Genomic DNA, 22,109 nt, shown 5'->3' with positions numbered 1-22,109 from the left:
CTTTACCCTTCGGGAACCAGCCTGTGGGAGAGGAGCATTGGCCTCCAGGGATTTGGGGATTTATAGTTCTAGGTGGGATTGCAGCTGGTCCAGCTTGACCAGACTGGTGTACGCTGTGTGTCCCGTATACTGTTCCTGGCTATTTACTAGCTGCTCTGGAGGATGAACTAAATTCCACACCTCACTAAGCTGCTATCTTGGACCCACCTTCCACTGGAACTCTAGTATATTTTTATCTCTATTATTGTGCCTTTTAACCATATAATTTGTTATGTTTCTTTTTATACTTTCAAATTCTTCTTTATGCTCACATATTGTCTTCTTAATATCCTTAAGTTCTATGCCCATATTTTCCTTTCTCTCCTTGAATTGATTTAGGAGGTTTGTTTGAACTTCTTTGATTAATTGTTCCAAATTCCGCCTCCTCTGAAGTTGTAATTTGTTCCCTTGACCAAGCCATATTTTCCTCTTTCTTAATATGACTTGTAATTTTTTGCTGATATCTGTACACCCGATTTTTTTTTATCTGTTGACTCTGAAGATAATTTTCTCCCTTTTTTCTTGGGTTTTATTGTTGATTGACTTTGTGTTAGGGCTCTTCTTTGACAGCTGGTCCAGTTCTGGACCATTAATGTAGCCCATGTTTAACTGTTCAGATTTTCTCAGCTCTTCTTTGCTGTTTCTTACCCTGGTTATGTGGTTCAATTTTTAAAATGACATTTTTTGTGCACTGGTTTCACCTCCAGGAGAAAGCTTCCTTTCCTCTGTTCCTTCTCCTGAAATCTTGATCTATTCTGTTTGTTTTTATGCAGATTTTTCTCCCTAACTCATATGATTTATTTAAATTGTTTCCCTCAATCTGTTTCCTCTTTTCCTTACCCTTTTCAGTCCTCGCTTACAGCATCTCAGTTCACCCTGCTTTTTCCTGTGAGGCATTTTCCCCTCTATTATTTTCCTTAGTAAGTTATCCTGCCCTGGTGACACAGATGTGGTTTATCAAGAAAAGTGGGTCAATCTGGAAAAGTCCATTTTACATTTAGGTGGTCCTGTGAACAGACTGTATTAAGTGTGTGTTCCTCTTGTCAACCGTTCTGCAATGGTCTCTCTCTCTTTTTTTCTCCCTATGGGTCCTATGTATGTGGCATTCCTCAGCTGCTTGTATTCTGCCCTGGGTCTCTGTGGACTTGGGTCCCCTGGGTATGCATGGGGGTCTAACTTGCTGCTTGAATGACTCTGTAGTGTGCATCCATGGGAGGAGGTACCTGGCCTGTGCTGCCTCTGTGCAACTCCCAAGCTGTGCAGGACCAAGTGAGGGGGAGGAGCTTAAACTGGCAAGTCTGGGAGGGAGATTTCCTACCTGGTTTTGGGGATTATTTTTCTGTTTCTTCAATTCAGCATTTGTGGAGTGCTTCTCCAGTCTCTATCATCCTCCAGAGTCCTAAGCAAATGGGATATGTCCTTTTATTAGTTGATTCTGAGGGAAGACTTTTCCAGAGGAAGTCTTACATTGCCATGTTGATGATGTCACTCCTTATAGAAACACTTTTGCAGGTCAAGTGGACAAGTAGCCCTCCTCTATCTAATAGCTTATACCATCAATAAAGCAAAAGGCATCCAGCCCGCTTTCAAATTCACACCAGCCTCTGAAGCTCACAGTGGCTGCCTCCATGATCAACTTTACTCTCAGCATTATTCCAGTATGAAAATATAGGTCAAATAATGCTAAATATTATTTTCCTGGACTCACCCCATTCTGCCACATAATTTCATCCTTACACATCCTAACTTCCTTTCTTTTTGATTTGCATGATTAGACATTCCTTTTCCAGTTCAAAACCAATCCATCTACCTTTGCTTTGGTGCCTATGCCATCCCAAATCTTTGGGGAACATTCTTCATCCATTAACCCCTCTTGTATTTTCAACCAATCCTTGAAGATAAGGAAATTAAAATCATTCAATGTGGGGAGCAGAAAGAAAAAATGAATAAGGTAAAGTGAACAGAGCCTGAAGACCCTGAGGGACATCATCAATATATGCATTGTGGGGGAGTCCCAGAAAGAAAAGAATGAGATAAAGGAGCACAGAGAATATTCAATGAAATAGTGGCTGAAAATTTCCCAAGTTTAACAAAAGACATGAATATACACATTCAAGGTACTCTATAAACTCCAAACAGGATAAATACAAATAGACCCACACCGTGACATTATAATCAAATTGTAGATTGCCAAACATAAAGAAAGAGAGAATTCTGAAAGCTACAAAAGGGAAGAAAAGTGTCATATATAAGGAAGCCTCAATAAGATTAAGTACTGATTTATCATCTGAAAATATGGAGGCAAGAATGCAGTGAGAGGACGTATATAAAGTGCTGAAAGCAAAAAATTGCCAACCAAGAATTCAGGTAAGACCATCTTTCAAAACTAAGAAAGATATTTTACCAGATAGACAAAAGCTGAATGAGTTTGTCACCACTGGGCCAGCCCTACAAGAAAAGCTTAAGCAAATTCCACAGATTGAAAGGAAAGGACACCAGACAACATATTGAAGCTGCCTGAAGAAATAAAGATCTTCAGTAAAGGCAACAACATTGGTAAATTTTTGCCAATACTATTGTATTTTTGGTTTATAATTCTGCTTTTTACTTTTTTTAGGATCTAAAAAAACAAATGCATGAAATACAATGATAAATCAGTAGCATTGGACTCATAATGTATAAAACATGTAATTAGTGACAAAAGCTACATAAAGGTAGGGGAACAGAGGAGTATAGGAATATAACTTGTGTTTACTAATGAAGTTAAGTTGGTATCAAACCAAATGAGATTTTTATAGATTTAAGATGTTAAATTTAAGCCACATAGTAAATACAAAGAAAATATCAGGGAGTTTGCAAACTCATAGAGACAGAAAGTAGAGTACAGTTTGCGAGAAGTGGGAGACAATGGGAACTGGAGAGTTAATGCATAATGGATGTAGGGTTTCTGTTTCGGGTGAAGGGAAGGTTATAGGAATGGATGATGGTGAGGGTACCGCAACATTGTGAATGTGATTAATCCTACCGATTGGGATACCTGGGAGGTTTGGGGATGGTAAGATTTTTGTTGCATATATGTTTCCACAAGTTAAAAAAAGAAAGAGCAACTGAAGAGACAGTGACAATTAAATGCAAAACGTCATCCTGGACAGGATCCAATAATGGAGGAGAAAAGTCTAAAAGGACATTTTTGAGACATATGAAAGAAATTGGAAGATATATACTGACAGTATTATATCAGTGTTAAGTCTCTTGCACTTAGTGACTATACTTAAGGTGATCACATAAGTGAATATTAAGAAATGCACATGGAGGGGCCAAGATGGTGGCTTAGTAAGGTACGTGCGTCTTAGTTCCTCCTCCTCCAAAGCAACTGCTAGGTGAACTGAAACAGTGCAGAACAGCTCCCGGGGCTACAGCAGGGAATGGACACACAGCGTACCCCAGTCTGGACTGGCTAGTCTGACTGCGAGACTCAGCTGCAGTGAGATCCCCGAGCGGCACGTGATTTCCCGAGCAGCGGCAGCTGCGGCGGCCGGAGCTACTCCCTCCCTCCTTCCCGGGCCGGCTGAGAGTCTCGGAGAGGCAAGTTTCCCAAGCCGAGGTGGCCGGCGCCCCTCTTTTGTGGGCGGCTTCGAGTCTCGGCTTCGAGTCCGCGGCTACGAGTCTCGGATCAGAGGGCTATCCAAGCCGCGGTGGCCCCCCCCCCACCGCGGACGGCTTCCTGGTCCGGTGGGGAATTCCCCAGGCCACGGCGGCCAGTGACCAATGCCCCTCCCCCGTGGGCAACTTCCTGGTCCGGTGGTGAATTCCCTGGGCCTGCTGTGGCCGGAGACCAGCCACAGGGTCCCCTCAAGCTGCGGCGGCTGACGCCCCCACCACACGCAGCCCCTGAACCAACGGAGAGAATTGGATCGGAAATCCCCAGGCCGCGGAGATCGGTGACCGGGGGGATCCATTCCAAACACGTGAGAAAAACGAGTGCCACGAGCGCCACCTACTGGGCAGGATAAGAAAAACAGAACCCAGAGATTTCACAGAAATATCTTACATCCTTGTTGGGTCTGACACCCAGGGAAATCTGACTAAATGCCCAGACGCCAGCAGCAGAAGATAACGGTCCACGCTCAGAAGATTGAGAATATGGCCCAGGCAAAGGAACAAACCAATAGTTCAAATGAGATACAAGAGCTGAGACAACTAATGCTGAATAATGAACAGAAATGGAAAACCTCTTCAAAAATGAAATCGATAAATTGAGGGAGGACATGAAGAGGACATGGGCTGAACATAAAGAAGAAATAGAAAAACTGAAAAAACAAATCACAGAACTTCTGGAAGTGAAGGATAAAGTAGAAAAGATGGAAAAAAACAATGGATACCTACAATGATAGATTTAAAGAGACAGAAGATAGAATTAGTGATTTGGAGGATGGAACATCTGAATTCCAAAAAGAAACAGAAACTATCAGGAAAAGAATGGAAAAATTTGAACAGGGTATCAGGAACTCAAGGACAATATGAACCGCACAAATATACGTGTTGTGGGTGTCCCAGAAGGAGAAGAGAAGGGAAAAGGAGGAGAAAAACTAATGGAAGAAATTATCACTGAAAATTTTCCAACTCTTATGAAAGACCTAAAATTACAGATCCAAGAAGTGCAGCGCACCCCAAAGAGATTAGACACAAATAGGCGTTCTCCAAGACACTTACTAGTTAGAATGTCAGAGGTCAAAGAGAAAGAGAGGATCTTGAAAGCAGCTAGAGAAAAACAATCCATCACATACAAGGGAAACCCAATAAGACTATGTGTAGATTTCTCAGCAGAAACCATGGAAGCTAGAAGACAGTGGGATGATATATTTAAATTACTAAAAGAGAAAAACTGCCAACCAAGACTCCTATATCCAGCAAAATTATCCTTCAAGAATGAGGGAGAAATTAAAACATTCTCAGACAAAAAGACACTGAGAGAATTTGTGACCAAGAGACCAGCTCTGCAAGAAATACTAAAGGGAGCACTAGAGTCAGATACAAAAAGACAGAAGAGAGAGGTATGGAGAAGAGTGTAGAAAGAAGGAAAATCAGATATGATAGATATATTACAAAAGGCAAAATGTTAGAGGAAAATATTATCCAAACAGTAATAACACTAAATGTCAATGGACTGAATTCCCCAATCAAAAGACATAGATTGGCAGAATGGATTAAAAAACAGGATCCTTCGATATGCTGTCTACAGGAAACACATCTTAGACCCAAAGATAAACATAGGTTGAAAGTGAAAGGTTGGGAAAAGATATTTCATGCAAATAACAACCAGAAAAGAGCAGGAGTGGCTACACTAATATCCAACAAATTAGACTTCAAATGTAAAGCAGTTAAAAGAGACAAAGAAGGACACTATATACTAATAAAAGGAACAATTAAGCAAGAAGACATAACAATCATAAATATTTATGCACCGAACCAGAATGCCCCAAAATACGTGAGGAATACACTGCAAACACTGAAAAGGGAAATAGACTCATATACCATAATAGTTGGAGACTTCATTCACCACTCTCATCAATGGACAGAACATCTAGACAGAGGATCAATAAAGAAATAGAGAATCTGAATATTACTATAAATGAGCTAGACTTAACTGACATTTATAGGACATTACATCCCACAACAGCAGGATACACCTTTTTCTCAAGTGCTCATGGATCATTCTCAAAGATAGACCATATGCTGGGTCACAAAGCAAGTCTTAACAAATTTAAAAAGATTGAAATCATACACAACACTTTCTCGGATCATAAAGGAATGAAGTTGGAAATCAATAATAGGCGGAGTGCCAGAAAATTCACAAATACGTGGAGGCGCAACAACACACTCCTAAACAACGAGTGGGTCAAAGAAGAAATTGCAAGAGAAATTAGCAAATACCTCGAGGCGAATGAAAATGAAAACACAACATATCAAAACTTATGGGACGCAGCAAAGGCAGTGCTAAGAGGGAAATTTATTGCCCTAAATGCCTATATCAGAAAAGAAGAAAAGGCAAAAATGCAGGAATTAACTGTCCACTTGGAAGAACTGGAGAAAGAACAGCAAACTAATCCCAAAGCAAGCAAAAGGAAAGAAATAACAAAGATCAGAGCAGAAATAAATGAAATTGAACACATAAAAACAATAGAGAAAATCAATAAGGCCAGTAGTTGGTTCTATGAGAAAATCAATAAGATTGATTGGCCCTTAGCAAGATTGACAAGAAGAAGAAGAGAGAGGATGCAAATAAATAAGATCAGAAATGGAAGAGGAGACATAACTACTGACTTCACAGAAATAAAGGAGGTAATAACAGGATACTATGAACAACTTTATGCTAATAAATACAACAATTTAGATGAAATGGACGGGTTCCTGGAAAGACATGAACAACCAACTTTGACTCAAGAAGACATAGATGACCTCAACAAACCAATCACAAGTAAAGAAATGGAATCAGTCATTCAAAAGCTTCCTAAAAAGAAAAGTCCAGGACCAGACGGCTTCACATGTGAGTTCTATCAAACATTCCAGAAAGAATTAGTACCAACTCTCCTCAAACTCTTCAAAAAAATCGAAGCGGAGGGAAAACTACCTAATTCATTCTATGAAGCCAACATCACCCTCATACCAAAACCAGGCAAAGATATTACAAAAAAAGAAAACTACAGGCCAATCTCTCTAATGAATATAGATGCAAAAATCCTCAATAAAATTCTAGCAAATCGTATCCAACAACACATTAAAAGAATTATACATCATGACCAAGTAGGATTCATCCCAGGTATGCAAGGATGGTTCAACATAAGAAAATCAATTAATGTAATACACCATATCAACAAATCAAAGCAGAAAAATCACATGATCATCTCAATTGATGCAGAGAAGGCATTTGACAAGATTCAACATCCTTTCCTGTTGAAAACACTTCAAAAGATAGGAATACAAGGGAACTTCCTTAAAATGATAGAGGGAATATATGAAAAACCCACAGCTAATATCATCCTCAATGGGGAAAAATTGAAAACTTTCCCCCTAAGATCAGGAACAAGACAAGGATGTCCACTATCACCACTATTATTCAACATTGTGTTGGAGGTTCTAGCCAGAGCAATTAGACAAGAAAAAGAAATACAAGGCATCAAAATTGGAAAGAAAGAAGTAAAACTATCACTGTTTGCAGACGATATGATACTATACGTCGAAAACCCGGAAAAATCCACAACAAAACTACTAGAGCTAATAAATGAGTACAGCAAAGTAGCAGGTTACAAGATCAACATTCAAAAATCTGTAGCATTTCTATACACTAGCAATGAACAAGCGGAGGGGGAAATCAAGAAACGAATCCCATTTACAATTGCAACTAAAAGAATAAAATACCTAGGAATAAATTTAACTAAAGAGACAAAAAACCTATATAAAGAAAACTACAAAAAACTGCTAAAAGAAATCACAGAAGACCTAAATAGATGGAAGGGCAGAGTGTGTTCATGGATTGGAAGACTAAATATAGGTAAGATGTCAATCCTACCAAAATTGATGTACAGATTCAATGCAATACCAATCAAAATCCCAACAACTTATTTTTCAGAAATAGAAAAACCAATAAGCAAATTTATCTGGAAGGGCAGGGTGCCCCGAATTGCTAAAAACATCTTGAGGAAAAAAAACGAAGCTGGAGGTCTTGCACTGCCTGACTTTAAGGCATATCATGAAGCCACAGTGGTCAAAACAGCATGGTATTGGCATAAAGATAGATATATTGACCAATGGAATCGAATAGAGTGCTCAGATATAGACCCTCTCATCTATGGACATTTGATCTTTGATAAGGCAGTCAAGCCAACTCACCTGGGACAGAACAGTCTCTTCAATAAATGGTGCCTAGAGAACTGGATATCCATATGCAAAAGAATGAAAGAAGACCCATATCTCACACCCTACACAAAAGTTAACTCAAAATGGATCAAAGATCTAAACATTAGGTCTAAGACCATAAAACAGTTAGAGGAAAATGTAGGGAGATATCTTTTTTTTTTTTTTTTAAGCATTTTTTAAAATTTATTTTATTATTTTTTGTTTGTTTGTTTGTTTTTTACATGGGCTGGGGCCGGGAATCGAACCGGGGTCCTCCGGCATGGCAGGCAAGCACTCTTGCCCGCTGAGCCACCGCGGCCCGCCCGTAGGGAGATATCTTATGAGTCTTACAATTGGAGGCAGTTTTATGGACCTTAAACCTAAAGCAAGAGCACTGAAGAAGGAAATAAATAAATGGGAACTTCTCAAAATTAAACACTTTTGTGCATCAAAGACCTTCATCAAGAAAGTAGAAAGACAGCCTACACAATGGGAATCAATATTTGGAAACGACATATCAGATAAAGGTCTAGTATCCAGAATTTATAATGAGATTGTTCAACTCAACAACAAAAAGACAGCCAACCCAATTACAAAATGGGAAAAAGACTTGAATAGCACCTCTCAGAGGAGGAAATACAAATGGCCAAAAGGCACATGAAGAGATGCTCAATGTCCCTGGCCATTAGAGGAATGCAAATCAAAACCACGATGAGATATCATCTCACACCCACCAGAATGGCCATTATCTACAAAACAGAAAGTGACAAGTGCTGGAGAGGATGCGGTGAAAGAGGCACACTTACCCACTGTTGGTGGGAATGTCAAATGGTGCAACCACTGTGGAAGGCAGTTTGGCGGTTCCTCAAAAAGCTGAATATAGAATTGCCATACGACCCAGCAATACCATTGCTGGGAATCTACTCAAAGGAATTAAGGGCAAAAACTCAAACGGACATTTGCACACCAATGCTTATAGCAGCATTATTTACAATTGCAAAGAGATGGAAACAGCCAAAATGTCCATCAACAGAAGAGTGGCTAAACAAACTGTGGTATATACATACGATGGAATATTATGCAGCTTTAAGACAGGATAAACTTATGAAGCATGTAATAACATGGATAGACCTAGAGAACATTATGCTGAGTGAGTCTAGCCAAAAACTAAAAGACAAATACTGTATGGTCCCAATGATGTGAATCGACACTCGAGAATAAACTTGGATTATGTCCTTGATAACAGAGTTCAGCAGGAGTTAGAAACAGGGTAAGATAATGGGTTATTGGAGCTGATGGGATACAGACTGTGCAATAGGACTAGATACAAAAACTCAAAAATGAACAGCCATTTGCACACCAATGTTTATAGCAGCGTTATTTACAATTGCAAAGAGATGGAAACAGCCGAAATCTCCATCAACAGAAGAGTGGCTAAACAAACTGTGGTATATACATACGATGGAATACTATGCAGCTTTAAGACAGGATAAACTTATGAAGCATGTAATAACATGGATGGACCTAGAGAACATTATGCTGAGTGAGTCTAGCCAAAAACTAAAGGACAAATACTGTATGGTCCCACTGATGTGAACAGACATTCGAGAATAAATTTGGAATATGTCCTTGATAACAGAGTCCAGCAGGAGGTAGAAACAGGGTAAGATAATGGCCAGTTGGAGTTGAAGGGATACAGATGGTGTAACAGGACTAGATACAAAAACTCAAAAATGGACAGCACAATAATACCTAATTGTAAAGTAATCATGTTAAAACACTGAATGAAGCTGCATCTGAGCTATAGGTTTTTGTTTTGTTTTGTTTTGTTTTGTTTTGATTTTACTATTATTACTTTTATTTTTTTCTCTATATTAACATTCTATATCTTTTTCGGTTATGTTGCTAGTTCTTCTAAACCAATGCATATGTACTAAGAAATGATGATCATGCATCTATGTGATGATGTTAAGAATTAATGATTGCATATGTAGAATGGTATGATCTCTAAATGTTGGGTTAATTTCTTTTTTTCCGTTAATTAAAAAAAAAAAAATGAACAGCACAATAATACCTAATTGTAAAGTAATCATGTTAAAACACTGAATGAAGCTGCATCTGAGCTATAGGTTTTTGTTTTGTTTTGTTTTGTTTTGTTTTGATTTTACTATTATTACTTTTATTTTTTTCTCTATATTAACATTCTATATCTTTTTCGGTTATGTTGCTAGTTCTTCTAAACCAATGCATATGTACTAAGAAATGATGATCATGCATCTATGTGATGATGTTAAGAATTAATGATTGCATATGTAGAATGGTATGATCTCTAAATGTTGGGTTAATTTCTTTTTTCCGTTAATTAAAAAAAAAAAAATGAACAGCACAATAATACCTAATTGTAAAGTAATCATGTTAAAACACTGAATGAAGCTGCATCTGAGCTATAGGTTTTTGTTTTGTTTTGTTTTGTTTTGTTCTTACTATTATTACTTTTATTTTTTTTCTCTATATTAATGGTCTATATCTTTTTCGTTTGTATTGCTAGTTCTTCTAAACCGATGCAAATGTACTAAGAAACGATGATCATGCATCTATGTGATGATGTTAAGAATTACTGATTGCATATGTAGAATGGTATGATTTCTAAAAAAAAAAAAGGACAGCACAATACTTCCTAATTGTAATGTAATTATGTTAAAACACTGAATGAAGCTGCATCTGAGCTATAGTTTTTTTTTCTTATATATTTTTGTATTTTTTATTTTTATTTTTTCTCTATATTATCATTTTATTTCTTTTTCTGTTGTCTTGCTATTTCTTTTTCTAAATCAATGCATATGTACTAAGAAATGATGATCATACATCTATGTGATGATATTAAGAATTACTGATTACATATGTAGAATGGAATGATTTCTAAATGTTGTGTTAGTTAATTTTTTTTTTTTAATTTTTTTTAATTAATAAAAAAATGTAAAAAAAAAAGAAATGCACATGAAGGAATTATGTGTTCAAGGGCATGATGTATATGACCTACTCCAAATGTTTAGAAAATAGATAGGTAGATAGACGGAAAGCAGATGAATGGAGGAATAGATAGATAGGCAAATGAGGCAAAATGTTAAAATTGGTGGTTCTGTGTACTGGGGAGCATATGTTGGAGTTCTCAACATGTGGTTTGTATTATTTTTGCAACTGTCCTGTGTGTTTGAAATTATTTCAAAATGAGTAGTTTAGAGTTAAAAAAAAAAAAAAGAAACCGGTAGCAGTGATTTGACTGTAGAAAATTGGGTGTCATGATACAGGGTTGAGAGACAGACTTACTTTGCCAATCCTTCTATATGATTTGTACCATAAACCTGAGTTAGCTATTCAAAAATAAATACAGTGGGGGTGGGGTGCAAGGGTAGTTCAGTGGTTGAATTCTCGCCTCCCATGCAGGAGACGGGGTTCAATTCCAGGCCCATGTGCTACCCAAAACAAACAAACAAGCAAACAAACAAACAAAAATAATTCAACAAATCTTGCTGCAATAATGGGCTACTCACATGGAAAAGAATGAAATGTGAACCCCGCCATGCAGCATACAAAAAAAAATACAATGTAATAATTTAAAAAACAGCTTCAGTTGTCGTATGTTTTAGCAAATCACCTCCTCCTCTGTAGTTTTCACTCAGACCTCCGTGTCACCTCTGTGTATGCTCTTGTAATTATAATAATCACATTGTAACTTATCTTTTAAAAATTTGTCTGTTTCTCCTTGTGAACTCCTTGAGGGCAGGAGCTGTGCCTTATTTCTTATTGGTTCCCCAGAATCCAGCACAATGATGCATAAATGCTTATTGAGTGATTAAATAAATTAATGAAGAAATAAATAGTGTGTTTAGTACCACAATAATAAAACAGAAACTAAGCTTGTGCTCTTTTCATATCTCCATCACTCTGTCCTTGCACCAGGTGTTGAAACTAAAAGTAGTACTTTACATTTATTCTTTTTTTAAAACTTTTTTTAATTGTATAATATGACATACATACAAAGCAAAGAAAGAAAAAAGCAATAGTTTTCAAAGCACTTTTCAAAAAGTAGTTACAGGACAAATCCCAGAGTTTGTCATGGGCTACCATACCATCAACTCAGATTCTTCCTTCTAGCTACTCCACAACATTGGATGCTAGAAGGAATAAATTTTTTTTTATCATCACAATCAACTGTTTTCCCTTTTTTGTGAAACAATAACATATATACAAAAAAGCAATAAATTTCAAAGCACAGCATAAGAATTAGTTGTAGAACAGATTTCAGAGTTTGGTATAGGTTACAATTCCACAATTTTAGGTTTTTACTTCTAACTGTTCTGAGATACTGGAGACTAAAAGAAATAGAAATTAATGATCCAGCAATCATACTTGTTTGTTAAACCTTATCTTCTCTGTATAATTCTACCATCAGGTTTGATCTTTCTCCCAGTCTTTAGGGGTATTTGGTCTCTGCTTATTCTAACTTTTTCATATTAGAAGGGCTGCCAATAATATGGGGTAGGGAGATAGAACTAGCTGATGTTCTGGAGAGGCTGGGCCCTCTGCATTTCAGGGCTTATCTGGTTCAGGGACCCATCTGGAGGTTGTAGGTTTCTGGAAAGTTACCCTAGTGCATGAAGCCTTTGTAGAGTCTTATATATTGCCCTACGTGTTCTTTAGGATTGGCTGAAATGGTTTTGGTTGTGGTTTGGCATGCTATGGATAGATAGCAATGTCTAACTGAAGCTTGTGTAAGAGTGACCTACAGAGGAGCCTCTTGACTCTATTTGAACTTTCTCAGCCACTGATACTTTATTAGTTACACCTCTTTTCCCCTTTTGGTCAGGATGACATTGTTGATCCCATGGTGCCAGGGCCAGACTCATCCTGGGAGTCATCTCCCATGCCACCATGGAGACTTTGACCCCTGCATGTCCTGTCCAACATAGGGGGAAGGCAATGGTTTCACTTGCAGAGTTAGGGTTGGAGAGAGTGAAACCACATCTGAGCAACAAAAGAGGTCCTCCAGAAGTAACTCTTAGGCATGCCTATAGGAAGGCTAAGTTTCTCCACTCCATACATAAGCTTCACAAGAGCAAGCCTCAAGGTCAAGGGCATGGCCTATTGATTTGGGTGTCCCTAATGTTTGACACAGTATCCGGGGATTTCCTGATGGTAAAGTTTAATAGTTCCCTATTTTTTCTCCTATCCCTCAAAGGACTTTGCCAGTACTTTTTGGTTATCTGCTGAATATACTCCAGGATGTATTCAGGCATTACATTAAGCTATACAGAATTAAAGGCCCTCATTCATATTCTGGGCTCCCTGTGTTTCAGTTGTTTAAATGGTCTATCCAGACATGTTGTGTTAGATTATGTGCTTCAGAAAATTTAGGTTCTGGACAAAATAAACCTTTCTTACTTTGGTCTCAGACAGTAGGTGAGGTTCTAAAATATAAACAATATCTTCTTTACTCCTGTGTTCTGAATCACCTCAATCTCAACCTGATCAGCTTCATTCTTATCGCTAAATACCAGATTATAGATATATAACACAGTCTCTCAAAATCCAGAAATAATAATTATCACTCTGGACTAAATGTTCCAAAGTTTTTTCACTGATTAAATCCACTGTTTGATACTGGGGAAGGGGTTCTTCATACTTAGCTTGAATTCCTCTGTGCCTAGTGCTCATTGCTCCCCCAAGGCAGCCCATGCCATCTTTGGAGCACTCTGAGTATTTTAATAGTTCTCATTTGTAATGAGGCAAAATTATAATCAATCAGAATAAGACATGACCAAGAATAGAATCCTTTGGCTGTCTCCTAGAACTCCCCTTCTAGCCTAACATCAAACCACTCCTTTACTGCTTTGGCTGCCGTTGTTCTACTAGTCACAGACTCACCTCAACAAACAACTAAGCAACCAGTCTATATTTTGACTTCTCATATACAAAGATATTATGCAAAACTTTTTCCAATGCCTGGAAGAAATAAAATCCACTATAGTCATCATATTCTCTGATCTGCCAATCTTGTAACCAGATCAAAAAAAGGAAATGAAGTCTGGGAGGGTTATCTGTTTTTTTCATTTTCTTTTTTTTTTTTTTAACATGGGCAGGCACTGGGAATCGAACCCAGGTCTCTGGCATGGCAGGCGAGAACTCTGTCACTGAGCCATTGTGGCCCACCCTGGTTTTTTTTTTTTTTTTTTTTAATGGGCAATTTGTCAATGACTCAAAGTAATGGGTCTCCAGAAGCAGGCTTTCAGACATCATTAACAGGCTGTCAGAAAGATGACTTTTTTGGGTAGGGAGCTTTCTACTGCTTTCAAAATGACATCATAATAGGCAGGTGCCCCTATTTTCATTGCTTTGAATGGCAGAGCTCTGTTGCTCACACTTTGTTTTATTTAGCCCCTCATTTCCGTTTTTATTTTTCTTTGTGTTCTGCTTTTATTTTACTTTGTATTCTTCACATATTGTTTTCTCTGGTTAATTCCCTAACTTCCTACATAACCCCCAACACACACCCCCAACACAGACACACACACCTATCTCCTTGTCCTTTGAGAATCAGTGCAAGCACCCTCTCCCCCAGAATCTTTCTCTGATGTTCCAAACTGGGTTAAATGCCTCTCCCCTTGTATGATGTAATGGAAAATGCACACAGTGCCTCCTGTCACAAAGTAGGTTCCCAAGAAATGTTAGTTCTTTTCTTGTCTTCTCCCATGCATGCCTCTAAAATAGTATTGATAGCATTTTTAGCAATAGTATTTTCTTGTTTACATGTCTGCATCATCATTAGATTCTGAACGCATTCATTCATTTATTCATTCAGCAATATTTATTGCATGTCTACTGTGTGTACAGGCACTGTTGACATTGGGTACTGGGGTTACAATAGTTTCTGAAAATCATTCTTTCACCATGTATTTGTCTTTTTTCTATAGTATCTTACATACTGCCTGGCAAATTAAGAGTGCTCATTAAATATTTGCTGAAGGAACACATTTCCTTTCCTTAACACTGTTTCTCAAAGTATGTTCCTTAGACTGCTTGTATCTGAATCACTGAGGAGTACAAGTTAGAGTACAAATTCCTGGATCCCACTCAAGATCTACTGAATCAGAGTCTCTTAAGAGTGGTTCAGAAGAATCTGCATTTTTAACTATTTCTGCAGATATTTCTTTCACATTAAGTGTGGGGACTCCTGCAAAATAGGAGAAAGAGAGAGGGCAGCTACTTCCTGTTTTTGAAAAGCAAATGAAAACAACTGAATCATTTTTTGCACCTCTACCTACTATAGGAAAATTTAGTAAAGGGGAAAGGAGGATTTAAAAATTCCCTGGGAAGGTTTTTTAAAAAAAATAGACTTTTATTAATTAAATAAAAGTCCTTCTAAAGTCTAAGAAGACAAATGGAATTATTGTCATAAAATGTCTTCTTACTTTTATTCAAATTTATGATGCCTCAGAGTTTTCATGTTTATAGAGGTACTTATATACTTGGTAGTATATAGGGACCCGTTTTATAACCTAACAATGCAATATATTGAGTCCCATATTATAGATTTGAATCACAAATTTATTGTTTTAAATTATGAAAGAGTATGTCACGACTATTTGCATTTTGACACTGGTTATATGTGTGATTTATCTGATGCCTAGTCCTTGGTGAGGAAGGGTTGTGCTGATTCTCCATGAAATTCTGTTCATTTTATTGTTTTATGCCATATTTTCCAAGAGCATTCTATTATTAAAAGTGTTCTTTTGTGATAGATTAATTATTTAAGGTCTGAGTCAACCAAAGATAACAACACCATGATCCTTTCCATAAGACTTGAAAAGTTGAATTTTATGACAATGTTCTGGGGCCTGGAACTGCCCATTTTTGGCATTTGCCTTTGCATGATCCTCATAGTCAAGAGCTCAGCTGTTCTTCCTGGTGATCACTGCATCTGGACACAAACCTCTTAAATACTCACAGGTTTGTACTTCTTTTTCCCTCCGTAGTAACTCTCCTTTTTTTTTTTTAACTTAATTCAGGGTTTTGATGGTGGCATCACTGCTGCCACATTGGAATACGAATTGTTTCCCCTACGCCACCCATTTGGCACCATGTCCAACGATCTGAGTATTCTGCGTAGGGACTCTGCTCTGGAGCCCAGCGAGTATCGGGACCGGCGGTTCAGTGGTAATGACCAAGAACGTGAAAGGTTGCTGAAGGAAAGCAGCACATTGTATGTGGGGAATGTCTCCTTTTACACAACTGAAGATCAAATATATGAACTCTTTGGGAGATGTGGTGATATCAAGAATGTATTTATAGGTTGGATAAAATAAAGAAAACAGCATGTGGTTTCTGCTTTGTAAAATACCAAAATAGAGCTGATGCTGAAAATACTATGCGGTTCCTAAATGGGACCTGTGTAGATGACCGTATTATCCGCACATTTGGGATCTAGGCTTTCGACAGGGTAGGCAGTATGGCTGGGGCCGATCTGGGGGCCAAGTCTGAGATGAGTTTTGTGAAGATTTTGATGCCGACAGAGGCAGCTTTGGAAAACAGTTTCTTATCTATATTAGAAGATTCTAGTAGTGAAAAATCTACAGCTCTAACCACTTGACAAGTCTATTAATGAGCAATACCAGGTCTGCAAATAGCTCATTCCGTAGAAATTCAAATTACTTTGCTTGTTGAGCAGAAACTCTGTTGATGTAGTTTTCTCCCTGAAACTTATTAAACAGCACCAACCAACAAAAATCCTTTTGTTCTTGTCTTAATTTTAAGGCTGTTTGTCAGACTACCAGTTTGACCACCACATATTCAAAAGTAACGGGTATGTAAGATCTGTTTCAACCAAAGCACATCTCTTTCAGGAAGACTTGAGCTGATATTTTTTCATTTTCCTTCCTTCCTTTCTCCTTCCCCCTCCTTTCTTTCCTCTCTCTTTATCTGCCTGCATTCTTTTCTCCCTCCCTCCTTCACTTCCTCTTTCTCCCTCCCTCACTCCCTTTCTCTCTCTCTGTTTCCCTCCTTCCCTTTCTCCTTTCCTTCCTTAAATACTTACTACTTTTTATTTGCATGATTAAAATTCACTCCTTTTAGGGCACAGTTCTAAGAGTTCTGAGAAATACTTACAGTTGTGTAACTACTACCACAATCAAGACACAGAATATCCCCAACATCTCCCATTGTACTCATGTCTTTCCTCTATCCCCTGGCAACCGATGACCTGTTTTTTTTCCCTATAAATTGCTGCATGCTGTTTTTTTAAATGTTGTATCTTTACACAGTCATCTTCAAGAAACAAGGCTACAGGAGAACAGCTGTACAGTTTGAGGTACTTTCCTTTAGCCACACAAATACATTATAAACTGAAAAGGGATATCTATATAATGCGTAAGAATAACTTCCAGGATAGCCTCTCAACTCTGAAATCTATCAGCCACAGACACTTTATTTTGTTTCATTTCTCTCTTACCCCTTTCAGTACAGAAGGTTTTCTCAATCCCTTGATGCTGAGGCCTAGCTCATTCTAGGATTTCTGTCCCACATTGCCAGGAAGGTTTACACCCCTGTGAGTCATGTCCCACATAGAGAGGGGGAGTGCAATGAGTTTGCTTGCCATGTTGGCTAAGAGAGGCCGACCACATCTGAGCAACACAAGAGGTTCTCTGGGGGTGACTAGTAGGCCTAATTTTAAGTAGGCTTAGCCTATCCTTTGTGGGGATAAGTTTCAGAGGAACAAACCCCAAGACTGGGGGCTCAGCCTATAGCTTTGGTTGTCCACACTGCTTGCAAGAAAGCCTTTTCTCGAAGGAGCTATACGTTTGTAACTACATAAATCTCCTTTATAAAAGCTAGTCCATTTCTGGTGTATTGCATTCTGACAGCTTTAGTAAGTTAAAACAGAATTTGGTACCAGAAGAGTGGGGTACTGCTGTGTTTGTAAATACCAAATGGGTTGGAATGGCTTTTTAAATGGATAAGGGAAGGATTCTGGAAGAATTGTTAAGATCTTGATAGCGAAAGCCTAGATTGCTTTGAAGTGACTGTAGGTAGGAATATGGACTCGAAAGATACTTCTGTTGAAGCCTTAGAGAAATGTATTGCTTAAAATTGGAAGGAAGGTGACACTTGTGTTAAGGTGGCAGGTAATTTGCCAAAATTGAATCCTGGTGCTAGATGAAGGGAGAATATGAATGTGATGATCTGGAATATTTGGCTGAGGGAATTTCCAAGATAAATGTGGAGGATGCAGCCTGGTTCCTCCTTGCAGCTTATAGTAAAATGTGGCAAGAAAGGGAAAGACTGAGTGCTGAAACTTTGGGTGTAAAGAAACCAGAAATTGATGGTTTGGAAAATTCTGGGCTTCCAGAAACTAAGACACCAGAGAACAGTGCTCCACATGAGAATTTAACCAAACATGGAAACAGTGAGCCATTATAAGACAATCCAGGATTGGAGATAGAGTTATCCAGACAGGATTTGTGGAAGGTCCTCTTGTCTGATGACTTTGATCCCTGTATGCCTCAGGCCAAATTAACAATTTATTTTTTTTGTGAGACCTGTATAAATGGAACCACTGTGGTCTCAACTGCAAGGGACAGAAAATGGACAGATAGAAGGAAGAATAACCTCAGAGGCAGAACCATGGAAGCTAAGGTCTAAAGCCAAAAACCTTGGGCCAGGGCAGCAGAATCACTTATGTATGTAGAGGGGGTGAATTTGCACTAGACACAAAGGGTGGGCCTTCTCCCTTAATATTCAGAAAGAGTTCTGGTGCCCTAGTCCCCGGAGAGGGTGGAGCACATTCACCAGGGATTGAGCAGAGATTGGCTGCCACCCTATTGTTCTGAAGGGGTTGAACATGTGTCCCAGAGATGGCAGAGAATCCGGATCCTACCCAGATGCTTGAGGAGGATGGCGCTGAGAGAAAGGCAGTCTCCCCAGTGCTCCCCAATGTTGCAACCCTCATCCCAGTGTTTGAAGAGAACAGGGCCACTGTGTAGGCCCTTGGAAAGGGTGTGACTGCCGCTTTCTGAAGCCCAGAAGATGCCTCTCAGACTTTGAAATCTAATGGAGTTTTCTCTGCAGGTTTTCATAATTGTTTGGATCCGGTAACCCCTGTTTTCCTTCCAATTTCTCCCTATAGCAATACGATCGCTTATCCTATGACTATTCCTTCTTTGTATATTGGAAGCAGGTAACCTGCTCTAAGTTCCCAGGTCCACAGCGAGAGGAGAATTTTGCTCTGGAACAGACTATGGCAGTAATGGACTTTGATGAGATTTCGTACTATTTTTGAATTGATATTGTGTTTGTATTGTTACTGAAATGGTTTAAGGATTTTGTGATATTGTGATGAAATAAATGTATTTCATATAAGGAAAGTTTAGTGCATTGTATGCAGTACAGATGAGCATTGTTAGGTGAAAAAATATGTTTGTTATTGTTTTCTAATTGGAGATTAAATATGGTTTAAGGTGATGTATATAGTTGCCAAGTTCCCAAGGGGTGGACACTGTAGTAGTTAGATTCAGGTGTCAACTTAGCCAGATGATAGTGCCCAATTGTTCTGTTACTGTTGACTTAAATCATCAGCATGTGAAATTCATCATTGGCTGGTATCTTCAGTTGGCTAAGGGGAGTGTCTTCTGCAATGAGTGATGTTTTAAATTGATCAGCTTTAATTTGTTCAGGCTTAAAAAGAAGAATCAGAAGAGATAGAGAGAGCTCAGACTCAGACATTTGAAGATGCAGAAAAGAACCATCCCCTGGAAAGCCATTTGAATCCAGAAGCTGGGCCAGCAGATGTCACCATGTGCCTTCCCATGTGACAGAGAAACCCAAAGGAAATCCAGCTGCCCTTCCTCTGAGGAACTGTAAATTTGTAACTAAATAAATCCCCCTTAAAAAAAACTTTTTCTTGTATAGTATAATATATATACAAAGCAAAGAAAGAAAAAAGCAATAATTTTCAAAGCATTCTTCAACAAGTAGTTACAGGACAGATCTTAGAGTTTGTCATGGGCTACCATACCATCATCTCAGATTTTTCCATCTAAATAAATCCCTTTTATAAAAGCCAGTCCATTTCTGTTGTATTGTATTCTTCCAGCTTTAGAAAACTAAAACACCCCCCATTGTTGATGCTTTGCATTAGTGTGGTACAATTCATAGAATTGATGAAAGAATATTAAAATAGTACTATTAACTATAGTGCATAGTTTACATTACATGTATTTTTCCTATATACCACCCTATTATTAACACCTTATATTAATGTGTTATACATTTTGTTTTTATCGTCATACATTTGTTATTATTCGTGAAAGAAGATTCTTAAACTTGTACTATTAAACTCAGTCCACTCTCCACAGCAGGACTCAATGTGTATACAGTCCCATGTTTTATCTTTTAACTTTCATTTTAAGTAACGTACATACCCAAAACATCCCCTTTCAACACCACTTATGTACACAATTCAGTGATGTTAATTAAACTCACAATAGGATGCCACCATCACCACCATCTATTTCCAAGCCTTCACAATTAATCCAGACAAAAATTCTGAATAACTTAAGCATCGGTTCCACACTCTCTACCCCCTATCTATCCCCTGGTAACCTATATTCTAGATTATAACTCTATGAGTTTGCTTATTATAACTAATTCATATCAGTGAGATCATACAGTATTTATCCTTTTCTGTCTGACTTATTTCACTGAGCATAATGTCTTCATCCAAGTTATCACATGCATAAGGATTTCATTCTTTTTGCAGCTGAATAACATTCCATTGTACTTATATACCACATTTTATTTATCCATTCTTCATTTGATGGACACTTGGTTGATTCCATCTTTTGAAATTGTGAATAATGCCGCAACAAACATCAGTGTGCAAATATTTGTTCAAGCACCTGCTTTCAATTCTTCTGGGTATATACCTAGGAGCAGGATTGCCAGGTCATGTGGTAATTCTTTACTTAGCTTCCCGAAGAACTGCCAAACTGTCTTCCACAGTGGCTGTACCATTTTACATTGCCACCAGTAATAAATGAATGTTCATATTTCTACAATCTTCTCTAACACCTATAATTTTCTGTTTTTTTCTTAATAGTAACCATTCTGGTGGGTGTGAAATGATAACTCACTTTAGATTTTATTTGCATTTCTTGAACGATTTGAGCATCTTTTCAAATGCCTTTCAGTCACTGGGATATCCATTTTGGAAAACTGGCTACTCAATTCTTTTGCCCATTTTTAACTGGGTTGTTTGTCTTTTTATTGTTGAGTTGTAGGGGCGTTTCTTTATATATTCTGGATATTGAACCCTTATCAGATATGTGGTTTCCAAATATTTTCTCACATTGAGTAGGTTTTTCTTTTTTACTTTTGTGACAAACCCTTTGATGTACAATGTTTTTAATTTTGAGGAGGTCCCATTTATCTATTTTCCATTTGTTGCTTGTGTTTTGGGTGCAAAGTCCCAGAAACCATTGCCTAACACAAGATCATGAAGATGCTTCCTTACATTTTCTCTTAGGAATTTTGTATTCCTGGCTCTTATATTTATGTTTTTGATTCATTTTGAATTAATTTTTGTATATGGAGTCAGATAGATGTCTCCTTTCATTCTTTTGCATATAGAGATCCAGTTCTCCCAGCACAATTTGGTTAAGGAGAATATACTTTCAACATTGAGTGGACTCAGACAGCCTTGTCAAAAACCAATTTACTGATTGTGAAAACCTTGTGTGTGATGCTCCTTTTATCCAGGGTATGAACAGGTGAGTAAAAAAAATAATAATAAATAATAGGAGGGATAAAAGGTAAAAAGTTGGGCAGATTGAAGTACTAGCAGTCAGTGAGATGGAGAGGTAAGGGGTATGGGATGTATGCGATATTTTTCTTTTTATTTATTTTTCTGGAGCGATGCAAATGTTCTGAAAATGATCATGGTGATGAATACACAACTATGTGATAATGTTGTGAACCATTGATTGTATACTATGGATGGACTGTATGTGTATGAAGATTTCTCAATTAAAAAAATACATTAAAAAAAAGACAATTGGCCATACCAGGCCCTTGATCTTGAGGCTTACTCTTGTGAAGCTTATGTAGGTAGTGTAGAAGCTTAG

The 22,109-nt window shown here is 37.9% G+C and overlaps 1 protein-coding gene across 1 annotated transcript in view; it reads left to right on the top strand.

Annotated features, from left to right (window-relative positions):
* Window positions 1-16,551, top strand: part of NCBP2L (nuclear cap binding protein subunit 2 like) — a 106,231-nt gene extending 89,680 nt beyond the window's left edge. Inside the window, 3 exon segments of the mRNA XM_077146972.1 lie at window positions 16,002-16,284; window positions 16,287-16,406; window positions 16,409-16,551. Of these exon segments, the coding sequence (XP_077003087.1) occupies window positions 16,074-16,284; window positions 16,287-16,406; window positions 16,409-16,551 (474 nt within the window). The 5' untranslated portion in view covers window positions 16,002-16,073.
* Window positions 16,552-22,109: the final 5,558 nt, after the last annotated feature.

This window comes from Tamandua tetradactyla, chromosome X (genome assembly GCF_023851605.1).
Source record: "Tamandua tetradactyla isolate mTamTet1 chromosome X, mTamTet1.pri, whole genome shotgun sequence".
NCBI lineage: Eukaryota > Metazoa > Chordata > Mammalia > Pilosa > Myrmecophagidae > Tamandua > Tamandua tetradactyla.
The sequence above is the reverse complement of the archived record's forward strand: the minus strand, read 5'-3'. Positions and strand labels throughout refer to the sequence as shown.